The 24,392-nt window shown below is 40.7% G+C and overlaps 1 protein-coding gene across 1 annotated transcript in view; it reads left to right on the top strand.

Annotated features, from left to right (window-relative positions):
* Positions 1–2,421: 2,421 nt before the first annotated feature.
* The window catches only part of CSTPP1 (centriolar satellite-associated tubulin polyglutamylase complex regulator 1), a 170,031-nt gene continuing 148,060 nt past the window's right edge, over positions 2,422–24,392 (top strand). Inside the window, exon 1 of the mRNA XM_058161984.1 lies at positions 2,422–2,591. Coding sequence (XP_058017967.1) covers positions 2,546–2,591 — 46 coding nt within the window. The 5' untranslated portion in view covers positions 2,422–2,545. The remainder of the gene's footprint in view (positions 2,592–24,392) is intronic.

Below are 24,392 nucleotides of genomic sequence, written 5' to 3' on the forward strand. Positions count from 1 at the left end.
TACAAATAGAATGAGACTATTGCCTTACACACTGTAAGCTGCCCTGAGTCTTCGGAGAAGGGCGGGATATAAATGTAAATAAATATTAAAAAAAAGAGTCAGCAGAGGGGAAGAATATGTCAGTTTTCTGGTATTTATTTTGCATTTTACTAGAATCCAGAGGTCCAGCAATTAGAACCAGGTGCCAAATACTATGTTTGGGCTTTTCCTCAGTGGTTTAACATGCCATAGCTCTTCTCTGGCAATAAAAATAATTGATATAAGATGGGTTTTCTAGACTATGGCCTCCATTCTACATTTACAGGATCTTGCCTACCCAAAATATGACCCTTATAAGGTATCTATAGTTTTCAGACAAAGGCATCACTGATATAAAATCAGTATATTTTGCTGACCATCAACTTAAGCTGTTGCTAATCTTAATTATCTTTCCATACCTGATTTCATACTCTATAGACAGTTAACTTGATTCCATTCTTTGTTAAAGGATGGTTAAATATTTATTTTTTACTATATTGTTTATATCATGGATTAGCAACAAGATGTGGTCAATGTGTCAAAGGGGGAATATTGGTATTGTCATGGCATTCTTGTTTCAGTATTAGCTGGAAATGAAATATTACTGTCTATGAGATACAGGTAGTCATTGACTTATGACTGTTTAATGATGGTTCAAAGTTGCGATGGCCTTGGAAAAAGTGATTTATAACTGTTCTTGCACTTACAACCATCCCGCTATCCCCATGTTCACGCGATTGCAATTTGGGTACTTGGCAGTTGGCTTGCATTTATGGCCAGTTGCTGCATCCTGCAGTCATGTGTTCACATTTAGTGAGTTTTTCCTGATTTCTAGCAAAAAATATCCATTAGGGAAATTGGATTAGCTTAATAACTACATGATTCTTAACAACCACTGTAAAATTGTCATAAAACCAGATCCAACTTGACATGACTGCAATGACTTACAAAGGAAATTTCAGTCCCAATTTGGATGTAAATTGAGGATTGCCTGTACTTTTGATATTAAAAAATATGGGTATCTCTGAGCAATAGAACTGAATTCATAGTCCTGTATGGGAAATCTATTCCTGGTTCTATGTTTTACAAGTTTTCTTCCATTTCTATGCCTAGTTAACAGTAGAAGAAAAATATTATTTTTGTGTTCATTGCTGATAAACATTTTGGAATCCCCCAAAACTGGAGGCTAAAGGTTAGAAGATTCCAGCCTATTTTTTGCCCAACTGATAAAATAAGGGCAGTGCCATTGTGCCAACAATATAGCTGAACAGGTAGTGCATTTGTGACCGCTTGCTTCAAGATGTGGAAGACTAAAGGCTAAAGATCCAAAATGTTAGTAATTCTTACAAACTTTGTGCATAATCTCTAACACTGTCTAGATGAAAGTTGGTGGTGTGCAGTACAGAGATGTTAGATAGAGAAAAAGAGATTTTTTTACTAGGCTTGGGTGGAATCCTTTCAGAAACACAATTGGGTACAAATAAGAAAAACAGATTAGCTTGTTTGGGCATCTCAGAGAATAAAACAACGGCTGAATTTATATGCCCTACTTAATTATGTTTAATTTTCAGCACTTCTCAGGACACACATTAAACCACGAACTAGCTACATGGGTTTGAGTCCACAAAACATAAAGTAAAATGAAGTTGGCTAGATTGTGGTTCAAGGGCATCTTGTGCCTGCCGTGTTTATACTCAGAGCACCAACAATTTCAGCTGTCAAATGCAGTAACTTAAAAAAAAAACATTGCAGAACTGTGATTTTTAAGGAGAGCACATCCTCCTCTTTCGAATAAAACTACTCAGCCGGCGAATTATTGTCCTTTCAAAACAAACGTTCATCGAGGAAAGCGCTGAACTACGCCTTCCACTATACTGAAGCCCCTTCGGCTTGTGAAAACGAAGCCTATGCAAAAAGTTGGAGCAAATCTCAACAACAACAACAAAAAAAGATTATTTTACGAAGCAGCCGGCTACCCGACCCAAGGGAAACCGAGGAAGAGTCTGGAAGAAGAAGAAGAAGAAGAAGAAGAAGAAGAAGAAGAAGAAGAAGAAGAAGAAGAAGAAGAAGAAGAAGAAGAAGAAGAAGAAGAAGAAGAAGAATAGAATAGAATAGAATAGAATAGAATAGAATAGAATAGAATAGAATAGAATAGAATTTTATTGGCCAAGTGTGATTGGACACACAAGGAATTTGTCTTGGTGCATATGCTCTCAGTGTACATAAAAGAAAAGATATGTTCATCAAGGTACAACATTTACAACACGAAGAAGAACATTTACAAGAAGAAGAAGAAGAAGAAGAAGAAGAAGAAGAAGAAGAAGAAGAAGAAGAAGAAGAAGAAGAAGAAGAAGAAGAAGAGTCTGGGAGAAGAAGAAGAGGACAGAATTCCTGGTGCAACCAAGATCCTCTTCCTCCGAGATTCCGACGGCCGGGTCTTGTTTCTGGCCGGAAGTCAATTTCCTCGCGGCAGCGTCTGGTGTCCTAGAAACGGCCCGGCGGCCGAGAGCGGGAGACGGTTGACAGGATGCTGAACGCGGATCGCCTCTCTCAGCCGGGGCTCGATTATCTGGGTGAGGCTCCAGCGGGCGCGGTGGGAAGAGGAGGAGGGAGGAGGCGATGGAGATGGAGCTTCTCTCTTCTCGCCGTGGGGCGAAGGTTACCTTCCCGGGAGGGAGGAGAGAAGAATTGATTCTGGGCTCCCGCGGTCCTTTCTTGCCTGGGATGATGTGCCTACGGCGGAGCCTGCTTCCCCGGCGGCGCAGAGTACAATGACCTCGCCGTTTGCTGCCGCCTTGCCGTCCTTCGGGCCACTTGCCCCGCTCGGTATTTTCCTCCCCTCGTCGGAGGTGGAGAAACGACCCTTTTAGGGCAGGGGTCTCCAACCTTGGTCCCTTTAAGACTTGTGGACTTCAACTCCCAGAGTTCCTCAGCCAGCTTTGCTGGCTGAGGGACTCTGGGAGTTGAAGTCCACAAGTCTTAAAGGGACCAAGGTTGGAGACCCCTGTTTTAGGGGACCGGGAAAAGCAAGCGTATCAAGTGGAAGTGCTCGCTCGCTCTTGGGGCTAAATTGTGCTGTGAAGGGGGAACTGGAAATGATGGTTACCAATGTAACCATTTCGGATATAACCATTTGAAGCAATTTACTTATATTGTAATAATATCACTCTCGAGGTGGCTATAGGAGTGAAGAAGAACCCCACCTGTCTCCGTGTATGTTGTGCTCCCTTCTCCCCCCCCCCTTTAATGATAAATTGTCATTATTTATTGCTTTATCCTTTTAATGATTATTGGTTTTAATGTTGGTAAGCTGCCCAGAGTCGCCTCCAGATCAGTGGTGAAATCCAATTTTTTTTACTACCGGTTCTGTGGGCGTGGCTTGGTGGGCGGGGCAGGGGAAGGGTACTGCAAAATCTCCATTCCCTCACCACTCCTGGGGGAAGAATACTGCAAAATCCCCATTCCCTCGCCACTCCGGGGGAAGGATATTGCAAAATCTCCATTCCCACCCCACTCTGGGGCCTGCAGGAGGTGGTATTTACTGGTTCTCCGAACTACTCAAAATTTCCACTACCAGTTATCCAGAACCTGTCAGAACTTGCTGGATTTCACCCCTGCTCTACATGAGACAGTTAGCATACAAAAGAGAGAGAGAGAGAGAGAAAAGAAAGAGAGAGAGAGAGAGAGAGAGAGAGAAGAAAATAAAAGGAAGGAAGGAGGAAAGAAAGAAAGAAAGAAAGAAAGAAAGAAAGAAAGAAAGAAAGAAAGAAAGAAAGAAAGAAATGCTATGTTACATAACAGCCCAAACAAGTGATTGTTCATCATCTGGTTCTCTGGGCAGTGGTGCTTCTGAGGAAAATGGCGTGATTCACATATTGATAAGCCATAGTTTGTTGAACCATGGGACAGTTGTAAGATCTACCAGACACCTGTTTCCTGGGTTCACAAAACCCTAAATTAAACAAACTGCAATACAATATGTTTTGGTGAATTGTGAGAGCCCAGCAATTGTGGTTTAATTAGTAAATCATAGATCACAAAATTATGGCTTAACACAATGTGGGAATCTAATCACTACAAAGGAAATTTCATTTACTACTGTAAAATATCTATAAAAATGCTTAATATCTAAATGTTTTATAATTTTCATCCACCCCCTATTGTCTACTCTGTGTAACTGCACTTATTTAATTGGGTTATTGTGTTGTGTGAACCCTAATTATTTTGTCTCAGAAATATACAGAATTTTCAAAATTATTGTAGTAGTTATGTATTCTACTTGAATTAGGATGTAGCAGTCAGGTTGTATCATACAAACAAGCTTAAGGTGCTCTTCTGGCCTTTGGACATGGAGATGTGAGCCTAAAGAGGACCTATTAAAATAGGAAATGCTAGGCACCATCATCATTATTATTCCGTTTCCTTCTCTTCTTGAGTGTTGGGGAGTGAATTAGAAACAAAACTGGGGTGAAGATGGCTAATTTTTTTCTACACCACAGCCATCTAGCTGTCAGTTGAATAGATGGTTGGTATACTGGACCATTAGTCACCCTAATGCCTTTTATTAGGTTTTTTTTTGCCTATAGAACCGTAGGTTAACAGTCACCTAGAAGTGCTAGTGGGTTTTTGAGTGGATCAAAATCATTTTGAGTTCTCTGTCTTAACAAAAAGATAAGGCCAAATAAAAAATTGACATATCATCTTGGTCTTCACAGCAGCGGTAAAATCCACTTACCTTCGCTACCGGTTTGGGAATGGGAGTGCACAGGAGTGCATGCGAGCTATGCACACACGTGCTTCTTTTGGATATGTGCAGAGGATAAAAAACGGGACATAATGATGTCCCGGCAGGTGGGTGGAGCCTCCCGCCCCTGGCATTACCAGTTTGTGCAATCCAGATAGTTTTGGCCGGATTTCACCGCAGCTTCACAGGTAAAACAATTAGAAAACCATAAAATAAAGATTACCTTAATAATAAATGTATTCTGCAAACCACTTCAACTATAAAACTTTAGATAGAATAGAATAGAATAGAATAGAATAGAATAGAATAGAATAGAATAGAATAGAATAGAATAGAATAGATTTTTTATTGGCCAAGTGTGATTGGACACACAAGGAATTTGTCTTGGTGCATATGCTCTCAGTCTACATAAAAGAAAAGATACCTTCATCAAGGTACAACACTTACAACACTTAATGATGGTCATAGGGTACAAATCTAACACTTAATGATACAACACTTAATGATAATCATAGGGTACAAATAAGCAATCAGGAAGCAATCAATATCTAAACAATCTAAATCATAAGGATTACCAGCAACAAAGTTACAGTCATACAGTCATAAGTGGAAGGAGATGGGTGATGGGAACGATGAGAAAATTAATAGTGCAGATTTAGTAAATAGTTTGACAGTGTTGAGGGAATTATTTGTTTAGCAGAGTGATGGCGTTCGGGGAAAAACTGTTCTTGCGTCTAGTTGTTCTGTGTGCAGTGCTCTATAGCGTCGTTTTGAGGGTAGGAGTTGAAACAGTTTATGTCCTGGATGTGAGGGATCTGTAACTATTTTCACGGCCCTCTTCTTGATTCGTGCAGTATATATATACTTACATAGTTGACTAAGTTTAGTTTTAATCTTACATTTCTGCTGTATGGGGAATTTAAAATCTAATACTTCAAAACTGAGTCTCTGTTGAGAAAGGAAAATCTTAGTCATTAAATTGCCCCTATGCCATTTAGAGTGCCTTGTAATGTTATCATTGCACTTTATATCTTGGGGGCTGGAGGGGAGAATACATTTTTTTTTTAAAAAGTTGCTGAATAATTATTTGTTTAATAGCTAGTGAAATATCTAGTGAAAGTAAGCAAGGTTTGGAAAAACACATTTGAATCTTTTTTGGGATTGACTTACAGTTGTTCAACAGAATTCTTTGAAGAGAATAGCAACCCTCCTCCAGGTGCTTTATTGTATTTCTCAAGGTCTTGCTAATAGTATTATTTGGCTGTGAGACTATAGGTAATTGTGACAAGAGAAACCAAATCAAGTTAATCTTATTCAGACTGTTTGTTCCCCAGGGCTGTCATATCAGGTGTTCTTTGAAGAATTAACTCAGATTCCTTTTGGGGATGAGTAAACTATCTTATAAACACTTTTTGTCATATGCACACAAAAGTCATACAAGTTAAATGGGTGCTTCCAAAATCCCTTCTGCTATGTTGTAGTAAATATTCCATATTCACAATATTTTCTATATGGCATTTAATTACAACAAAACATATTTATGTGCATATTTTTTCTTTACTCATCACAACATTTATGTTCAATATACTTGTAGAAGTTATGTTTCAAAAATTACTTTTCATTGGTACTCAGAAATTGCAATGTCAGTTGCTTTGTTTAATGAGGAATAATATAACAACTTTTCTTCCCAGCTGCTGTTTCCACAAACAGTACTGCTTGCCCCATCAACTCATCAACTTCCTTGCAGAAGGAAAATCAGGTTTATTTGAAATGAAAATAGTTAATTTGCAATTTTTTAAACAGGAGGTATTGATATGTAGCCCAACAAGGGAGTCAAAACTAATTGCTGAAGTTAAGGATGTTACCAATATGGAAACTAGGTGGTGAAATAAGTTCTAAAATGTTGCTCAGTTTTTGATAAATATGCTTAAGGTAAAGGTAAAGGTTCCCCTCGCACATATGTGCTAGTCGTTCCCGACTCTAGGGGGCGGTGCTCATCTCCGTTTCAAAGCCGAAGAGCCAGCACTGTCAGAAGACGTCTCCGTAGTCATGTGGCCGGCATAATACAATGCCAAAGGCACACGGAACGATGTTACCTCCCCACCAAAGGTGGTCCCTATTTTTCTACTTGCATTTTTTACGTGCTTTCGAACTGCTAGGTTGGCAGAAGCTGGGACAAGTAACGGGAGCTCACCCAGTTACGCGCCACTAGGGATTCGAACCGCTGAACTGCTGACCTTTCGATCAACGAGTTCAGCGTCTTACCCAGTAAGCCACCGCGTTCCTATTAAATATGTTTAGTTTTTGTAAAATACAATTCAAGTACAAGTGCAGTTGTAAAATACAATTTAAGTATAAGTGCATCCATCTGATGTACATCCATTCTTTTAGTGAATGTTCAAAGTTATAAAAACGCAAAAATATAACTTATAATTTGTCCTCACACTTCTAAACATTGCAGCATTTCCACAGTCACATGATCAAAATTTGGGCACTTGGCAACCAGCATGTATTTACAACAGTTGCAGTGTCCCGGAGACATATGAACACCATTTGCAACCTTTCCAGCTGGCTTCTGATGGGGGAGGTTGGATTCACTTAATGAGCATGTGATTCACTTAACTACACTTTGGTAAGTGATTTCCTTACCAAATCTGGCAAAACTCATAAAATTGGGCATGAGTCAATTAACGAGCAACTTACTTAGCAATGGAAATTCTGATCTCAATTGTGGTTATAAGTCAAGGACTACCTGTATTACTTACAACAGCACTGTAAATTAGGCCAACATAATTATCACATTTTCTGGAGTCCTTGGTGCTCTGAGCTTGGTTGTTTGCTTGCAAACATTTCATTACTGGATTAGATAACATAATCAGGTAACCACCAAACTCAGAGAGCACCAAAGACTCCAGAAAATGTGATAATTATTCAATCCTGCGCTAACATATTATCTTCTATTGTAATTACATTTTACATGCCAGAGTTCAGACATGATGATTTTCCTGTGGCCTGTTTTTGAATTTTTTTGGCTATTCATCCGGGAACTTTGACTCAAAGTTCACATTCTTAGCTACACCATGTTTGATTCTGTTTCTCAGCCTTGAATTCTTGGTTCCTTTGATGAAACTTGGCCTTTTCAGTGAAGCGGTTTATATATTCCATCTCTAATTGAGGGCTTACTCTTCATAGAGCAATTTTGAAACTTTTAATTATTTTCTCTCTTGAGTTAAGTTCCTTTCCTTCCTCTCTACTAGAATCCTTTTTCCTTCATCTTGTGCCAGCTGTGGACATGTGAGAACATGAATCCCTGCCAAAGAAGTTCTGCATTTTAGAGAGCTTGGATCTAGTCAATGCCAGAGATGTTGTGCTCTTACAAAAAAGAAATGCTGAGGAATTGGTGTTTTTCTGTCATTACCAGCCGGAGTGTTTTTGACTTTTAATATAGTACCTGAAAACCAGTTCCTGAAGCACTGTGTTGATTGCACTGCATGTTGATTTCTGGTCATGTTTTTCTTCCTTTCTAGCTTGCCACCTATCTTTATATAATTAAGTAATTAACATAAACATGTTATTTAGCTCAGTTAAATAAAACCAGTAATATGCTAATTTAGTTATATCTGCCGTCTGGGTTCCTGCAGCACACTAAACCCATTTGGGTTTTTTATATTTAATGTATCTTGGGAATGCCACTAGTATGATTTTTAAACCATTGTTTATGGCATAGTAGCCATGAAACCAGACAGTTGTTGTGTAGTGTGGTTGACTCAGCCTTCTATCCTTCTGAGGTGGTAAAATGAGGACCCGGATTGTTGGGGGCAATATGCTAACTCTATAAACCACTTAGAGAGGGCTGTAAAAGCACTGTGAAGTGGTATATAAGTCTAAGTGTATTGCTATTGCTATCAAATGGTTAGCAAAAATTACACAATTGGTTTCATAAAGCCAAAGACTGGGTTAGATCCAAACTAAATCAGTCACTAAGTACTTTTAATTTTTCCCCTTATTTTCAAATGGGGTATATATTTAGCTACCATACTTTTTGGAGTATAAGACGCACTCTCCCCCACCCAAAAGAGGTTGGAAATGTTGGTGCATCTTATACACCGAATGCAGCCATTTTTGGCCTCCTGAAGCCCCGCCCCTCATGTCTCGTTTTTGCAAAAAACAGGTTCGTTTTTCACATAAACAGAATGCACGGAGACTTTGGGAGGCCTGCAGAGTGCTCCTGTGGGCTGGGGAGGGCAAAAACGCCCCCGTTTTTGTGAAAAACGCGCCCATTTTTTGCATAAACAGAGCACGCAGCGGGTTTGGAAGGCCTGCAGAGTGCTCCTGGTGGCTGGGGAGGGCAAAAACTTTTTTTTTTCTTGCTTACCTCTTCAAAATCTTGGTGTGTCTTATAGTCCGAATCTTGGTGCATCTTATAGTCCGAAAAATATGGTAAATAATTTGCTTAGCTCTTTTGTAGTCCAAAAGAAAATATTTTCAAAATATTTAAGATGGAAAATATACAAAAAACCTATTGTCTGTCATCATGCAATACAGTGAAGAATGCCATTCTGTTACCATATCAAAAAATAATTCAACTGCCATTCCGTTCAGCTCTTGTATATGCAATGGGACATGGCATTATCTGCCGTTCCACCTCAAACAGTAAATATCTTGAATAAAAACCTGAAATAATGGAAGCAAAATGATAGCACTGTGTGAAAAGCACTAATATGTAATATATAAATCCTTCCATCTTCCAACATTCAGTCAGAACTGAAGAAGCTTCTTGGATGGGAAGCAAAACATCTTCAAAGAAAAACAAAGTCCAATTGTTTTTTGAAAAAACACCTTTGGGACAACCATGACCTAGATGACTGAGAATGTTATAGACACTAATATTTCTTATTAATATGTAAGAAAAAGAACTCAGAATTTTAGTAACTGATTTAAGTCTGATTTAGGCAAATGCAGCTCTTAGCTCACATCATGAAGAAATCAGGAATCACAACAGGAAGAAATGGAGGTAGTGACAGATTTTATTTTCCTGGGCTCCAAGATCACCGCAGATGGGGATTGCAGCCAAGAAATTAAAAGACGCTTGCTCCTGGGGAGGAAAGCTATGGCAAATCTAGACAGCGTACTAAAAAGCAGAGACATCACCCTGCCAACGAAAGTGCATATAGTCAAGGCTATGGTTTTCCCAGTTGCAACGTATGGCTGTGAAATTTGGACCATAAGAAAGGCTTAGCGCCAAAGAATTGAGGCCTGTGAACTCTGGTGCTGGAGAAGACTCCTGCGAGTCCCTTGGACTGCAAGGTGAACAAACTAGTCAGTCCTAGAGGAGATCAACCCTGACTGCTTTTAGAAGGCCAGATCCTGAAGATGAAACTGAAATACTTTGGCCATCTAATGAGAAGGAAGGACTCACTGGAGAAGACCCTAATGCTGGGAAAGATTGAGGGCAAAAGAAGAACAGGACGACAGAGAATAAGGTAGCTGGATGGAGTCACTGAAGCAATAGGCGTGAGCTTAAATGGACTCCAGAGGATGGTAGAGGATAGGAAGGCGTGGAGGAACTTAGTCCATGGGGTCGCAATGGGTCAGACATGACTTCGCAACTAACAACAACAAAGCTCTTAGCTGTATCAACAAAAGTATAATGTCCTGATCATGAGTAATAATATTGTAATTTTATTTCACTTTGATCAAGCCTCACTTGGAGTAGTCTGCACAACTGAGCAATGCTTTTTGGCAATTAGGAACATGTTCAGAGAAAATTGACAGATTGGGTTTGGCAAGCAAATTCTATGCAGCAGCGTTAAAAGAAATGGATGTAGTTCCATGGAGAAGACATTTAAAAGCCAACTGATACCATCAAAAGAATTTCAGTGAAATATTAGAAAGAACTTTCTGATTGTATTTTTTGTACCATAGAAAAGAGCGGATTGTATGTTACTAGGTTTTTAAGCAGATTCTGGTGATTAAAGATATTTAGAATCCAAATATCAGGGATACTATAGCAGCAGATCTTCATGTTGAAAGGAATTGGACTAGGTGATCTTTAAGAACCCAACCTTTGGCTGAACTATTCATCATACCAATACAGGATATTTGAAACTATAATTTGTTGAACACACCAGCCAGATTCATAATCAGACTGAATTTTAAAAAGATGACACAATATTCAAAGTAAAAGTCAACATCATAGCTTACTACTGTGAATCCAATCAGTAATTAGAATAGAAAAGGGGAATAATACTTCCATTGCAATATTACATTTACTTATCAGTAATATGCCAACTATTAACTTATGCTTGATACTGCTGACTGACTACCATGAATGAAAACAATCTGTGTTTGATACAAAAATAAATGAGAGAATGACTATAAACAAGGTTGCTTGGTAGCTTCAGGAAGCAGTATGTTGTCTTTGCTATGCTAGCTAAAAACTCAAAAGTGTTTGTTTTCAATTGAGCTCAAGACTGAGAAATGCTTTTGTTCTTAATTTAGATTCTGTTTCACCATGTTGTTCTTAGTGGTAAAATACTCCCAGATTTACAGACTCAGAACACATGTCCTAGATCAGCAACATATACCATGCATTGTAACTTTATCTATGGAATGACATACCAAAGGAACTCATTTTGCCAGGCAATGGAAAGGACCCCCTCCTCTTCTGAATAGTTCTGATGGGATAATGGTGAGTCGCACAAAATCCTACAAAGCAGAGAATGGTATTGGCACAAATTGTTATTTCTCTTTTTGGATTGTTTGTCTTATCCCAGTTGCTATATTATGATGTCAAATATGAATATAAAAAGGCTAAAAGCAGTGGTGGGATTCAGATAATTTAACAACAGTTTCTCTGCCATAATGATTTCTTCCAACAACTAGTTCACCAAACTGCTCAGAAAGTTAACAACCGGTTCTCCTAAAGTGGTGCGAACTGGCTGAATCCCATCACTGGCTAAAAGTATTGGTTCAATTGAAAATACATAAGCATTCTTTCTGTTAATCTGATGTCTGAGAGTTATTAAGGAGATAGAGTTAGAATTTCCCATTTTTTTATTCCAGCTCTGGTCTGTGGTCTATTCAGCATTCTTGAATAGAATAAGCATTTAAAAAAAACCCTAAAACAAGTTATTCTGAAATACTGATTTTTGTGTGACATGTGCAGTATGTATGTGTATAGGGACACCTTCAGGTTAGTCTTAACTCCTGATGACTTTGTAGACAAGTCCATGCAGCTTTCTTGGCAACATTTTTTGGAAGTGGTTTGCCATTACCTTCTTCCTAGGGCTGAGAGAGAATGACTGGCCCAAAGTTACTCAGCTGGTTTCGTGCCTAAGGCAGGACTAGGACCAAACTGCTTGTTGCTTAACATACTGTATTGAGCTAAGTTGTGATTAGAGAATGTATTGCTCAGGATATTTTGTGACTCCAACTAGTGCGTTTAATTTATTATTCAGTTTGTATAGAGAATGCAGACAGTTGGATTCTTGGAGAGAAACATGGTTCGGTTAGCCATGAATTAGCATTGACAGTAAACATGTAGTATGAACATAAACAATCGCTGTTCTGAAACTAGTTTTTTTGAAGATTATATATAGTATCTTAAAGTTGCCATTCTAAGCATGCTTATTGTAGATATGAGCATCTGGAACAAAATATGAGCAGCTGGAACAAGAGAAGCAAATGATAAATTGCATTGCACTGTTTTGATTTCTACATGTATTATGACAAACTGTGTTATAAGGAATGGAGCTGCTTCAACTGATTCCTGTGGTTGTGGAAATAATAAGATGCATTTAAATGCAAGCAATCTGAAGTACAAAAAAATATACTCTTTGAACCATTGCATTTTAAATGCATGCTTTTCTTCTTTTTAGGTTTTTTTTTTTTAAATTAGACATTGCTATTCTGGGTTTAGCTTCCAAAACTTTAAACAGACAGTACAGAAATCCCAATGGCTGAAAATGGTAGCCATGATGACCTTTTATTATACCAAACAATTGGATTTTTAGTTTTCTGTAGTGTGCTTGCATACAATTTTTTCCCCAGATTCTCATAGGCTGCCTGAACAAGTCCCTGCAGTTTTCTTGGCAAGATTTTTCAGATGGGGTTTGCCATTGCCCCCTTCCTAGGACTGAGAGAAAGTGATTGGCCTAAGGTCAATCAGCTGGCTTTGTGCCTAAAGTGGGACAGGAATTCATGTTTTCCTTCTTTCTAGTCTGATGCCTTAACCACTACACCATACTAGTTTTCTTGCGTACAAATTAAACCCACTAAATTCAGAGAAGCTAGATTGTAACTTCTTTGTAACTTCTAGACAGCCTGTAGAATATAGGATAAAGCAGTAATAAAATTATAAATCCATACATTGAACCAATAGATAATAAATAAACGCTTAATGCTATAAATAAACTCATGACGGATATCCAAACAAGTCTGAATGTTCTCTTAAATGTACTGTTTTCATCTTCTGAAACATCAGGTTATATTACCTGATTATTACTTTGATTTTGCCAGTAGCATATTAGCTGCCAAGACAAAACTTCTCTACTGGCTCATATTCTGATTAATTCAGTGCCTTCTAGTTGTTATGGTGGGACATATTTTTGGAACATTAGTCATATATTCTGTCTATGGCCATTTGGAGTCAAACTTTGATATTGTCACAGATGAAAAGGAGAGGGCAAATATGCACAAAGCAAAAGTAATAAAATACTGTGATAATACGTTCCCAATAAGCTATAATCCTGTTCTTTATTCTCTAAAGGTCATAGTGACACAACCAACAACTGCTCAAAATTAAGAGTGTAGAAAAATATTTGTGCAGTATGATAATAATAAGAATATTAAGCATATTCTTAATATTAATTAATATTCTTAAGTACTGTTACTAAGATCTAGAAATATGATATGGTTAGAATGAAAATCAAGGCATTTTTGGCGTATACTGTTTCAGCATCATTCAGCATCATTCAGGCATTGCTTTATCGAATCCTGTTCCTGTCAAGAGTGCAGCGTCCTTGGACCAACACTCTTTATACTATACATTAATGATCTCTGTGACCACATCTCAAGTAATTGTGTCCTCTTTGCTGACGATGTCAAACTATTTAACACCACTGATAATACATCTATCATTCAAAACGACCTTGATCATCTATCCGCTTGGTCTAAAAATTGGCAGCTCCATATTTCAACCAGCAAATGCTCAGTCTTACATATAGGAAAAAAGAACCCAAAAACTAAATACAAACTAGATGGACATTACCTTACAGACGACCCCCATCCCGTCAAAGACCTTGGAGTTTTCATGTCAAATGATCTAAGTGCCAAAGCCCACTGCAACTACATAGCAAAAAAAGCTCTAAGAGTTGTAAACCTAATTTTGCGTAGCTTCTTTTCCAAAAACACCACACTACTAACCAGAGCATATAAAACATTTGCTAGACCAATTCTAGAATACAGCTCGCCAGTTTGGAACCCTCATCACATCTCTGACATCAATACAATTGAACGTGTCCAGAAATATTTTACAAGAAGAGTTCTCCATTCCTCTGAAAACAGTAAAATACCCTATCCCACCAGACTTGAAATCCTAGGCTTAGAAAACTTGGAACTCCGTCACCTTCGACAAGACCTAAGCTTAACTCACAGAATCATCTATTGTAATGTCCTTCCTGTTAAAGACTACTTCAGCTTTAATTGCAATAATACTAGAGCAACTAATAGATTTAAACTTAATGTCAACCGCTTTAATCTAGATTGCAGAAAATATGACTTCTGTAACAGCATCATCAGTGCTTGGAATACTTTACCTGACTCTGTTGTCTCTTCCCATAATCCTAAAAGTTTTATCAAAAAACTTTCTACTATTGACCTCACCCCATTCCTAAGAGGACCATAAGGGGCGTGCATAAGCGCACAAACGTGCCTACCGTTCCTGTCCTATTGTTTTTCTTTTCTTCTTCCTATATATATGCTTATACCTCCTTATATTTACCCATATATGTGTTTATTTACTATATAATCTTTTTGTATGATACCTACATATATTGTTGTGACAAAATAAAAATAAATAAAATAAATCATTATTTGGTTCTCATCAAAATAAAGTTAACAGTAACATAAAAGGCAAATAGAGGAGAAAGGGGGCAGTTTATGATCTGCTATCGTTGAGCAGAGCTTTTCAAACTGTCTTCCTGGATTCCATGGGAACTTGATGGCTTCCATGAGTGACTAAAGACAAATAAAGACAGACATGAACAAAGACAGTTTTCTTTCACTAAACAATTTACCCTTCATCAGAAGCCCCAGAAACCTTTTTTTAAACTAAGAGTGTCCCACAGAATGGAAAGATGTGAAAACTCCTGTTCTAGACTAATCCAAGGTACTGATGTTAGACTGACTTGGATTATATTGCTTAGATCCGTTTTCACTTTTTTGACGAATAGAACATTCAGTCTTCTGCAATCATTCAGCAATGTTTCTTAAAAATACATAAATGTTTGGCATAGGATATATCTGGTCTCATTCAGAATAAATATATTTGGCCTGATTATGTTTCCAGAAATCTCAAACTGCATTCCTGCCCCTTCAACCTTTTCCCCATAATTATGTAACCTTATCCTTAGTTGAGATAAACTAAGGGTTGTTTTACCATTTCTGTGTTGACTTCTTAGTATTTTATTTATTTATTTTATTTATTTATTTTTCAAATTTATATACCGCCCTATCTCCCTAAGGACTCAGGGCGGTTCACAGGCAGTTAAAATACATATAAATACAGATTAAAAAACAATTAAAAAACTTATTCTATTGCCCCAAATTTAAAATAATATAAATAATAAAAACCCCTTAAAACCCATAACTTTAAAATCTAATCCAGTCCCGCGCAGATAAATAAGTGTGTTTTAAGCTCGCGACGAAAGGTTCGGAGGTCCGGAAGTTGGCGAAGTCCTGGAGGGAGTTCGTTCCAGAGGGTGGGAGCCCCCACAGAGAAGGCCCTTCCCCTGGGTGTCGCCAGACAGCACTGCCTAGCTGACGGCACCCTGAGGAGTCTCTCTCTGTGAGAGCGCACGGGTCGGTGAGAGGTATTTGGTAGCAGTAGGCGGTCCCGTAAATAGCCCGGCCCTATGCCATGGAGCGCTTTAAAGATTGTCACCAGCACCTTGAAGCGCACCCGGAAGGCCACAGGTAGCCAGTGCAGTCTGCGCAGGATAGGTGTAACACGGCAGCCACGAGGGGCTCCCTCTATCACCCGCGCAGCTGCATTCTGAACTAACTGGAGCCTCCGGATGCCCCTCAAGGGGAGCCCCATGTAGAGAGCATTGCAATAATCCAGGCGAGACGTCACGAGGGCGTGAGTGACCGTGCATAAGGCATCCCGGTCTAGAAAGGGGCGCAACTGGCGCACCAGGCGAACCTGGTGGAAAGCTCTCCTGGAGACGGCCGTCAAATGATCTTCAAAAGACAGCCGTTCATCCAGGAGAACGCCCAGATTGCGCACCCTCTCCATCGGGGCCAGTGACTCGCCCCCAACAGTCAGCCAAGGACTCAGCTGACTGTACCGGGATGCTGGCATCCACAGCCACTCTGTCTTGGAAGGATTGAGCTTGAGCCTGTTTCTCCCCATCCAGATCCGTACGGCTTCCAAACACCGGGACAGCACTTCGATAGCTTCATTGGGGTGGCCCGGTGTGGAAAGTACAGCTGGGTGTCACCAGCGTACAGCTGGTACCTCACACCGAAGCCACTGATGATCTCACCCAGCGGCTTCATATAGATGTTGAACAGAAGGGGCGAGAGAATCGACCCCTGCGGCACCCCACAAGTGAGGCGCCTCGGGGCCGACCTCTGCCCCCCTGTCAACACCGTCTGCGACCGGTCGGAGAGATAGGAGGAGAACCACCGATAAACGGTGCCTCCCACTCCCAATCCCTCCAACCGGCGCAGCAAGATACCATGGTCGATGGTATCGAAAGCCGCTGAGAGGTCTAATAGGACCAGGACAGAGGAACAACCCCTATCCCTGGCCCTCCAGAGATCATCCACCAACGCGACCAAAGCCGTCTCCGTGCTGTAGCCGGGCCGGAAACCGGACTGGAACAGGTCTAGATAGACAGTTTCATCCAGGTGCAGGGGAAACTGATATGCCACCATACTCACTACAACCTTCGCCGGGCGGGTTGGAGACCGACGATAATTACCTAAGACAGCGGGTCCAGGAGGGCTTCTTGAGGAGGGCCTCACCACCGCCTCTTTCAAGGCGGCCGGAAAGACTCCTCCAACAAGGAGGCACTCAGAATCGCCTGGAGCCAGCCTCGTGTCACCTCCTGAGTGGCCAGCACCAGCCAGGAGGGCACGGGTCCAGTAAACACGCAGGCATTCAGCCTACCCAACAACCTGTCCATGTCCTCGGGAGCCACAGGGTCAAACTCATCCCAGAAAATGTCACCAAGACCACCCTCAGACGCCTCATCTGAATCGTCGCAATTTTGGTCTAGACCGTCTCGAAGCTGAACGATTTTATCGTATAGATAACCGTTAAACTCCTCAGCACGTCCCTGCAACGGGTCATCCCGCTCCCCCTGGTGAAGGAGGGAACGGGTCACCCGAAACAGGGCGGCTGGGCGGTTATCTGCCGACGCAATGAGGGAGGAGGTGTAGCAACGCCTCGCTTCCCTCAGTGCCACCAGGTAGGTCCTAGTATAGGACCTAACTAGTGTCCAATCAGCCTCTAAACGGCTAGACCTCCAGGAGCTCTCTAGGCGTCTTCTCCGGCGTTTCATCCCCCTCAGCTCCTCGGAGAACCAAGGAGCCGGTTGGGATCTGCGCTGGGTCAGAGGCCGCAGAGGCACGACACGGTCTAAAGCCCCAGCCGCAGCCCGTTGCCAGGCTGCGGCTAGTTCCTCTGCCGTGCCGTGAGCCAGACCCTCAGGAAGTGGCCCAAGCTCCGTCCGGAACCTCTCCGGGTCCACCAGGCGCCTGGGACGGAACCAACGTTGTGGCTCCGTCTCCCTGCGGTGTTGAGTGGCGGTCAGAAAGTCCAGGCGAAGGAGAGAGTGATCTGACCATGACAAAGGTTCTATGACTACATCTCTCAAATCCAGATCCTTCAACCACTGACCAGAGATAAAAATAAGATCCAGAGTGCCACCCCCGATGTGAGTGGGGCCATCCACTACTTGAGTCAGGTCCAAGGCCGTCATGGAAGCCATGAACTCCCGAGCCACTGTCGATGACGAGCCGGCCGATGGCAAGTTAAAGTCCCCCATGACTAAAAGTCTGGGGGTCTCCACTGCCACCCCGGCAAGCACCTCCAGGAGCTCGGGCAGGGCAGCTGTCACGCAGCAAGGAGCCAGGTACGTGACCAGCAAGCCCATCTGACACCTATGACCCCATCTCACAAAGAGGATTCACACCCGCATCTGAGGTACAGTGGTCTCCCTCGGCTCTAGACTCTCTTTAATAGCAACCGCCACCCCCCCACCCCTACCCTGGGCCCTCGGCTGATGGAATGCACGGAAACCCGGTGGGCACATTTCGACCAGGGGCACGCCCCCTTCAGTGCCCAATCAGGTCTCCGTAACGCCTATAAGATCCGCAGCGCCACCCTGGATAAGATCATGTATTAGGGGGGCCTTATTGGCCACGGACCGTGCGTTGCATAACATAAGACGAAGGTCCAGGCTCTGAGGGTCTTGACCATCCGGGGAACGGGAAAAGTCAGAGGGATCGGGGCACGCGATCGCTTGCAGACATCGAACGCGTGACCCCCTAGACCGATACGATCCCCCCCTTCCGCCATATCTGCCCCTCCCACTTACCATGCAAATGGAACCACCCTCACGGAAAGGCCATCATACTGTAGCAGATACATTGATCCCTTTTTCATATTTTTATTTTGTTTGTATGCAGATCTTTTGTTTTTGTTTTTTAACATCCTTACCAACCTTAGTTCACTCTGAGGCTTCATTTTTCTGACATTACTTCTATTAGGTATACCCTTGCTCTGAGTAATATTCCTTAATAATTCTATGATTCATTAACTTGTTCCCTATCTTCTCTGGCTGCACTTACACAGCGGTAAGTATTCTTATCTGATAGGCAGATATGAATAGCTAAAGCTGCTCAGCTGTTCCATAGAGATTATTGTCACCATTCCCAAAAGTTTGTTTTCTACAAAACTTTCAACTTAAGAGGCAATTTGCTCTAGTGGCTAAGGCACCAAACTGAAAAGCAGGAGATCACGAGTTCAAGTCCCATCTTAGCCATGAAAGCTAATTGGCTGAACTTAGGCCAGTTACTTTCAGCCCAACTCACAGGGGGTTTTTTTGGGGGGGGGGGAATAGGAAGAAGGAGTATCAGTTATGCTAGCTGCCTTGAGGTATTTGTAAAAATAATAAAAATGGTATACAAGCAAACAAATTGTCTTTCTTTGTATTCATGTAGAATCAGGCATGAGCACGTAAATTTGTTCATATAAAAGTCCTTCCATTTAAGTATGGTTTGAGAAGCTTAATATAATTAAATGGATGTGTGAATTATCTAGAAAGATTCAGCTATCATAAATTTATTGAGATTTAAAATGGAAAAAGAAAAAGAAATTAAACCTAACCTCAACACTCAACACTCTTGCAAGGAAGTAACAATTTGGGAAACTGATACCAATTTCTGCTGGCTGAGAACCATCAGCCATAAACTTTAAACTTGTGTATCTGAGAAATACTTGAAGTGGAACAATTACCATGAAATATATGTATAAACTATATACACCAAATATATACCAAGTCACATACATCATTATCTCAGACTTTTATCTAGAGCTAATACTGTTGGAAAACCAAGGAGCTTTTGGAAAAACATAGCTCTTATTTGTGCCAGTGGAATATTGTATTAATTACCATATGCAAAATTGTAAAACTACCCTTTCAAACATTTGAAACAAACCATTGTATGTTTTTATTTTTAGTATACAAATTTAGCACACTAAAATATCTCATAGTTGCAGATCTCTCAGTGAGTGTGCTAAGATAAATTCATAGGTTCTCTAATAAAGTTGTTAGGTATTTGAAGTATCCTGCCCCATTACTTATAACAAGGAATGTCTTAATTAAGTTTGATATGATAGTGTTCATTGTGTTTTAAATGGCGATTATATTGCAACTTTCCTCCAAATAATTCATTGTATTGTATGTTGTTCTTTCTCATTCTCAAATTTATTGCAACTTTGTGATGTAATTTAGGTCCTTCAAAGATTAGCCAGTATGTTCCATGGCTGAATAACATTTGAGCATAATATTATCTAATCCTACTCTTCTGTATATCTAGAAAAAGAGTTGATCTGCCAAGAATGTATAATATTGAAAGAAAATTAATGTTTGGCTTCATACAGCATGTTAGCCCTTAAAATTAGCATAACTAATTAGCTTAGCATATCTTTAACTCAGCCAGTTGTGGTTTATTTAGTAAACTAAGGTTAAGAAATTCATACAGCAAGGCTGTATGAATCTTATCAGTGTGTCTCAGTAGTTTTATAAGGTTAACCTGCAAGTAAGTGTTAATTTTAGTTTCATCGGGCTTTTAACCATAATGTTTAACTCTTCTGTCATAAAGTCATATGTATAAGTATGTTTTTTCTGTTTTGAATGTTTTTTTTTTCAAAAAAGGGAAAAAGATATAAAGTAAACATTTCTTTTTATATAAAAGAATGACTGGGTTCATCAACCATACTTAATTGTAAAGGGTTACATTCAAGTTTTGTTTAAACTGTTACACGAACAAAACCAACTGTAGCTTATTCAATAAATAATGTTTAAAAAACTTGTGATATAAGGCCTAGAAAATAAGGTATAGAAAATACTGTTTTGCATTCTTAGTGTTGTAGGAATTTAGCATCCACCCCCCTCCTACAAGAATGAAATATTTTAGAAAATACTTAAAAGGCAGAATATATTTCCCTGGATGAGAAATGGAGAAACATGTTTTAAAGACAAAGCAGCTCCCTGCAACTTCTTGCCACCCCCCACCTTTGCTAATGGGCCATCATCTGCATCATAATAGAACCCATCTAGAACTGAAACTCACCACATGGCACCTGGGAAGATTACATCAGCTAGCAAGGCTAGCTAAGACTCCCACCCCCTGGGAGTCTGACAACCAATCAGGATACTCTTCCTGTGCCCCAGAAAGTTCAAAGCTCAGAAAAAGCATAAAACCAGGGAGCACACAGGATCTCAGCCCTTTTCTGTTCAGGAACTCAAGCCATGTGATCCTGACCACCATTAAACCATCTTTCCAAGCAGCCTCCATGTTTCCAGTGTCTTTGTCCCCACTTGGAACTGAACCCAGATGGATATTTCTTCCAACAATTGGCACCCCAGATGGGACTCCAAGCTAACCTAACCAATGGACCTGGCCCAGGTAAGCCTCCCTTGCTAGCAGCAGACCCATTGAGTCTGTGGGTAAGTTTTCCTGGACCTTGGCCATTTGGAACTAGGTTTTAAAGGGGTTTTGAGTGTTGAGCTCAAAGGCTGCTTGGAAAGAAGGTGAGTACCTCTAAATTTTAATTTTAAGCATGGAAAAGCATGGGAAATATGTGTATGCCTGCATGTGTGTGAATGAGAGAGCCCTTCTCCCAATCACAGCTGGATCTTGCTTCCTCTGTGCATTTCCTAACCGCAGAAAGACCAAAAGTCTGGAGAGCATGGGGGTTTTGCCAGAGCACAGGACCTTCTGTTAGGGAAGGAGGAAGTGTGTGTGTGGGATTCCACCTAAGGAAACAGTCTGATTCCACCTCTTTGAGCAACCTCTAGCCGCACCTCTGCCTATTGCTAGCTCCACCGAGCCGTGACCGGTAGGATAGAGAAAGCAAGGGGGGGAAGCCAAACGTGGAACTTTGTGTTTATTGGGAACGGAAGCCGAGCGAGAGGAAAGTAAGTGTGAATGAAGCAATTAAGAGAGTAAAGAGCAAAGCAGGAGACCTGCTTGGGGCCCTGGATGTCTGCAGGCTGCCAGTTTTGCCTGGTATGCGAAAAAGCAAAGCAGGAAGCAGTGTTGAGGAGGTGCTCGTACCTGCTGGAGGGGCAGTAGGTCCTCTGGGATCACCTTTTTGATCCAAAATGGAGCTCCCTTAACAGGAAGGGGCCCATACTTCGACAGAAGGGAGTCGAAGTCCTTCCCAGAACTTTTTTTTCTGAAAACTGTAGGAGGGTCCACCCGGCTAAGCCAAAGTGAAAAATAAAACCTCACATCGGAGAGGGAAACATGGGAAGCAGTAGCTCGAGGGTGGCGGGAAATCCCCTAGGAGACCTGCTTGGGGCCCTGGATGCCCGCAGGCTGCCAGTTTTGCCTGGTATGCGAAAAAAGTAGTTGAGGAAACTATGTGAAAAATGGGCTTTGCTAAGAGATGAGAATAGGAAACAAATTTGGCTAAATAAAGGTACTTAAAAGAAAAGGGAAATATATAAATAGGAATGTTTGGGTTTTTGTTTTGTTTACTTGTTTGTCTCTTTCTCTGTCTTCTATGGAACCACGTGGTATGTCTGTTAAGATTTGTGCCTTCCGTAATTTAACTGAGATTTATGGGAATGATCAGTGTGTGTGTAAATCTCAGTTTTGTTTTCCTCTCTTTGTCCTCCTTGTTTTTTATGTGTGTATGTCTGTCTTTGTGGGCCCTTGAGGTAATTGTAACTGTAAAATGTATTTGATCTCTAGAGACAAGAATTTTAAATTGTTAGGGAAAAACAAAAACAAAAGGTTGAAACAATGAAAATAGGGAAAAGAGAGAGAGAGAAAAAAGAAAGAAAGAGCCTTTACCCTGTTTTCGTGTGGCCACCGGAAACTGGGTACAAAGAACTTTTCATTTCTGCTTTTGTCTCCTTCTCTCTCTTTATCTTAAAGTAACAACTCAAGTTTATAAGGAAATGTTTTAAGTTCACTTACAAGACAAGTTTATGAGGAAACATTTTAAGTTCACTTACAAGAGAGAGAAAAAAATCAGTCTTGCATTTACTGTGTGTTTAAATGATTTTATCTGTTCATTCCTGAAGCATGCGAATCCAGTTTTTTCTTTCTCATCAGTTGTTGAAACTGCATTTTGTTGAAACTGCATTATCTTTTAGTAACTGCAATATTGATGTGTTGTTTCTTTTCAAACTCTGCCTGCAAGATATCTACCCCCCCTTTTTTAAATCCTGTTACAATGCCTTTCCTGAGAAGATTACCCACCAAAAGTGGGGAGGAGATCCTGTTCTAATGTCTTTCAGCCCTGAAAAGATGACTCTGCAACTGTGGAAGCAGAGCACATGGTTCCAGATGCTGCCCCCAGAGGAGACCTTCCATTTGTTGGAGCCAAGAATTGAGTTTGAATCCAGCCCCCACTGAAAGTCATCACAGCAACCAGAGTGGAGCAGACCTTCCAAGCCTGACTAACCAGCCTTATCACCAAGCATGCTATCCAGCAGACATGAAAGAAAGGACCCTGAATTGTACAAGTAAAGACTAAAAGACTCTTTTCAATTCCCAGAAGACAGCTGGAAAGACTATGGCGGGAGGGTGGAAATTCATTGTAAGGTTTTCTGTCTTGTCTCCTTTATATTGTAATCAGTCTAAAGTATTCATGTAAGGATTGTATTTGAAAGTGGCTGCCACAGTTAGTTCTGAACACCCGAGATTTCTGTCTAATGGTAGGGAAATTTGTCCAGCATGTTTGTATTGTTTGTATTGCCTGAATTGTAAAAGTAGCTGCATACACAGGCACACACAGAGAGACACACCATTCAGAATTAGACTGAAACTATTCCCTTCACTTACCTCCACACAAAGCTTCTCCTAGGTTGATTTTTGCTCTGTAGCACTAAAAGCCCAAGAAGTCAGATCTCCCTGCTAATTCCATGGGGGAGGGGCATCCCCCTCAGGCAATTCCTCTCTTGAAGAGATAGCAGAAAAAGTGATATCCAAAACCCAAGCCCTGACTGACTCACAAATGATGCTGCCCAGTTGCCCAGTAAAGCAAGATATGTTGCACTGGTGGTCTCATGAGTAGAAGTCCCAGGGCTCATTGTGCGTAATTTAAAAAAAAAAAAAAGAAAGGAAAAAGCCTGGATTGCACACTGATTAACCTCAATTTGGACTAAAAAAAATCTGGATGCACTAAAGTAAGAGCTCGGGCAGGTTTAGTAACCAACCCTTGGAAATGGGCAGCCTGTAATTTAAAGGAAAACCATGGCTGTGAAAATTTTGGGATGTGTGCTTGCTTGAAACCTGACTGGAAGCTCTCAGAAAGTGATATCTAACAGCTGAAATTAATTGGCATAGAAAATTGGATACTGTAAAATTCTTACCAGAATTTTTCCCCTGGCTGCTAGACCTTCATGGTTGAAAGCTTTTGGGAGCCACTGAAGGAATCTTTTTTCTGTTGTCTCTATCAATGGCTTCCTTTGCATCAGGAAAATTAAAAGCACCCATTGATTTGATCAATTTTAATTTTTTGCCAAGAGCATGTTTCAAAACTCACATGTTTTGAAAAAAAAAAAGTAGGGATTGTAGGAATTTAGCACCCACCCCCCTCCTACAAGAATGAAATATTTTAGAAAATACTTAAAAGGCAGAATATACTTCCCTGGAT

This window comes from Ahaetulla prasina, chromosome 1 (assembly GCF_028640845.1).
Source record: "Ahaetulla prasina isolate Xishuangbanna chromosome 1, ASM2864084v1, whole genome shotgun sequence".
NCBI lineage: Eukaryota > Metazoa > Chordata > Lepidosauria > Squamata > Colubridae > Ahaetulla > Ahaetulla prasina.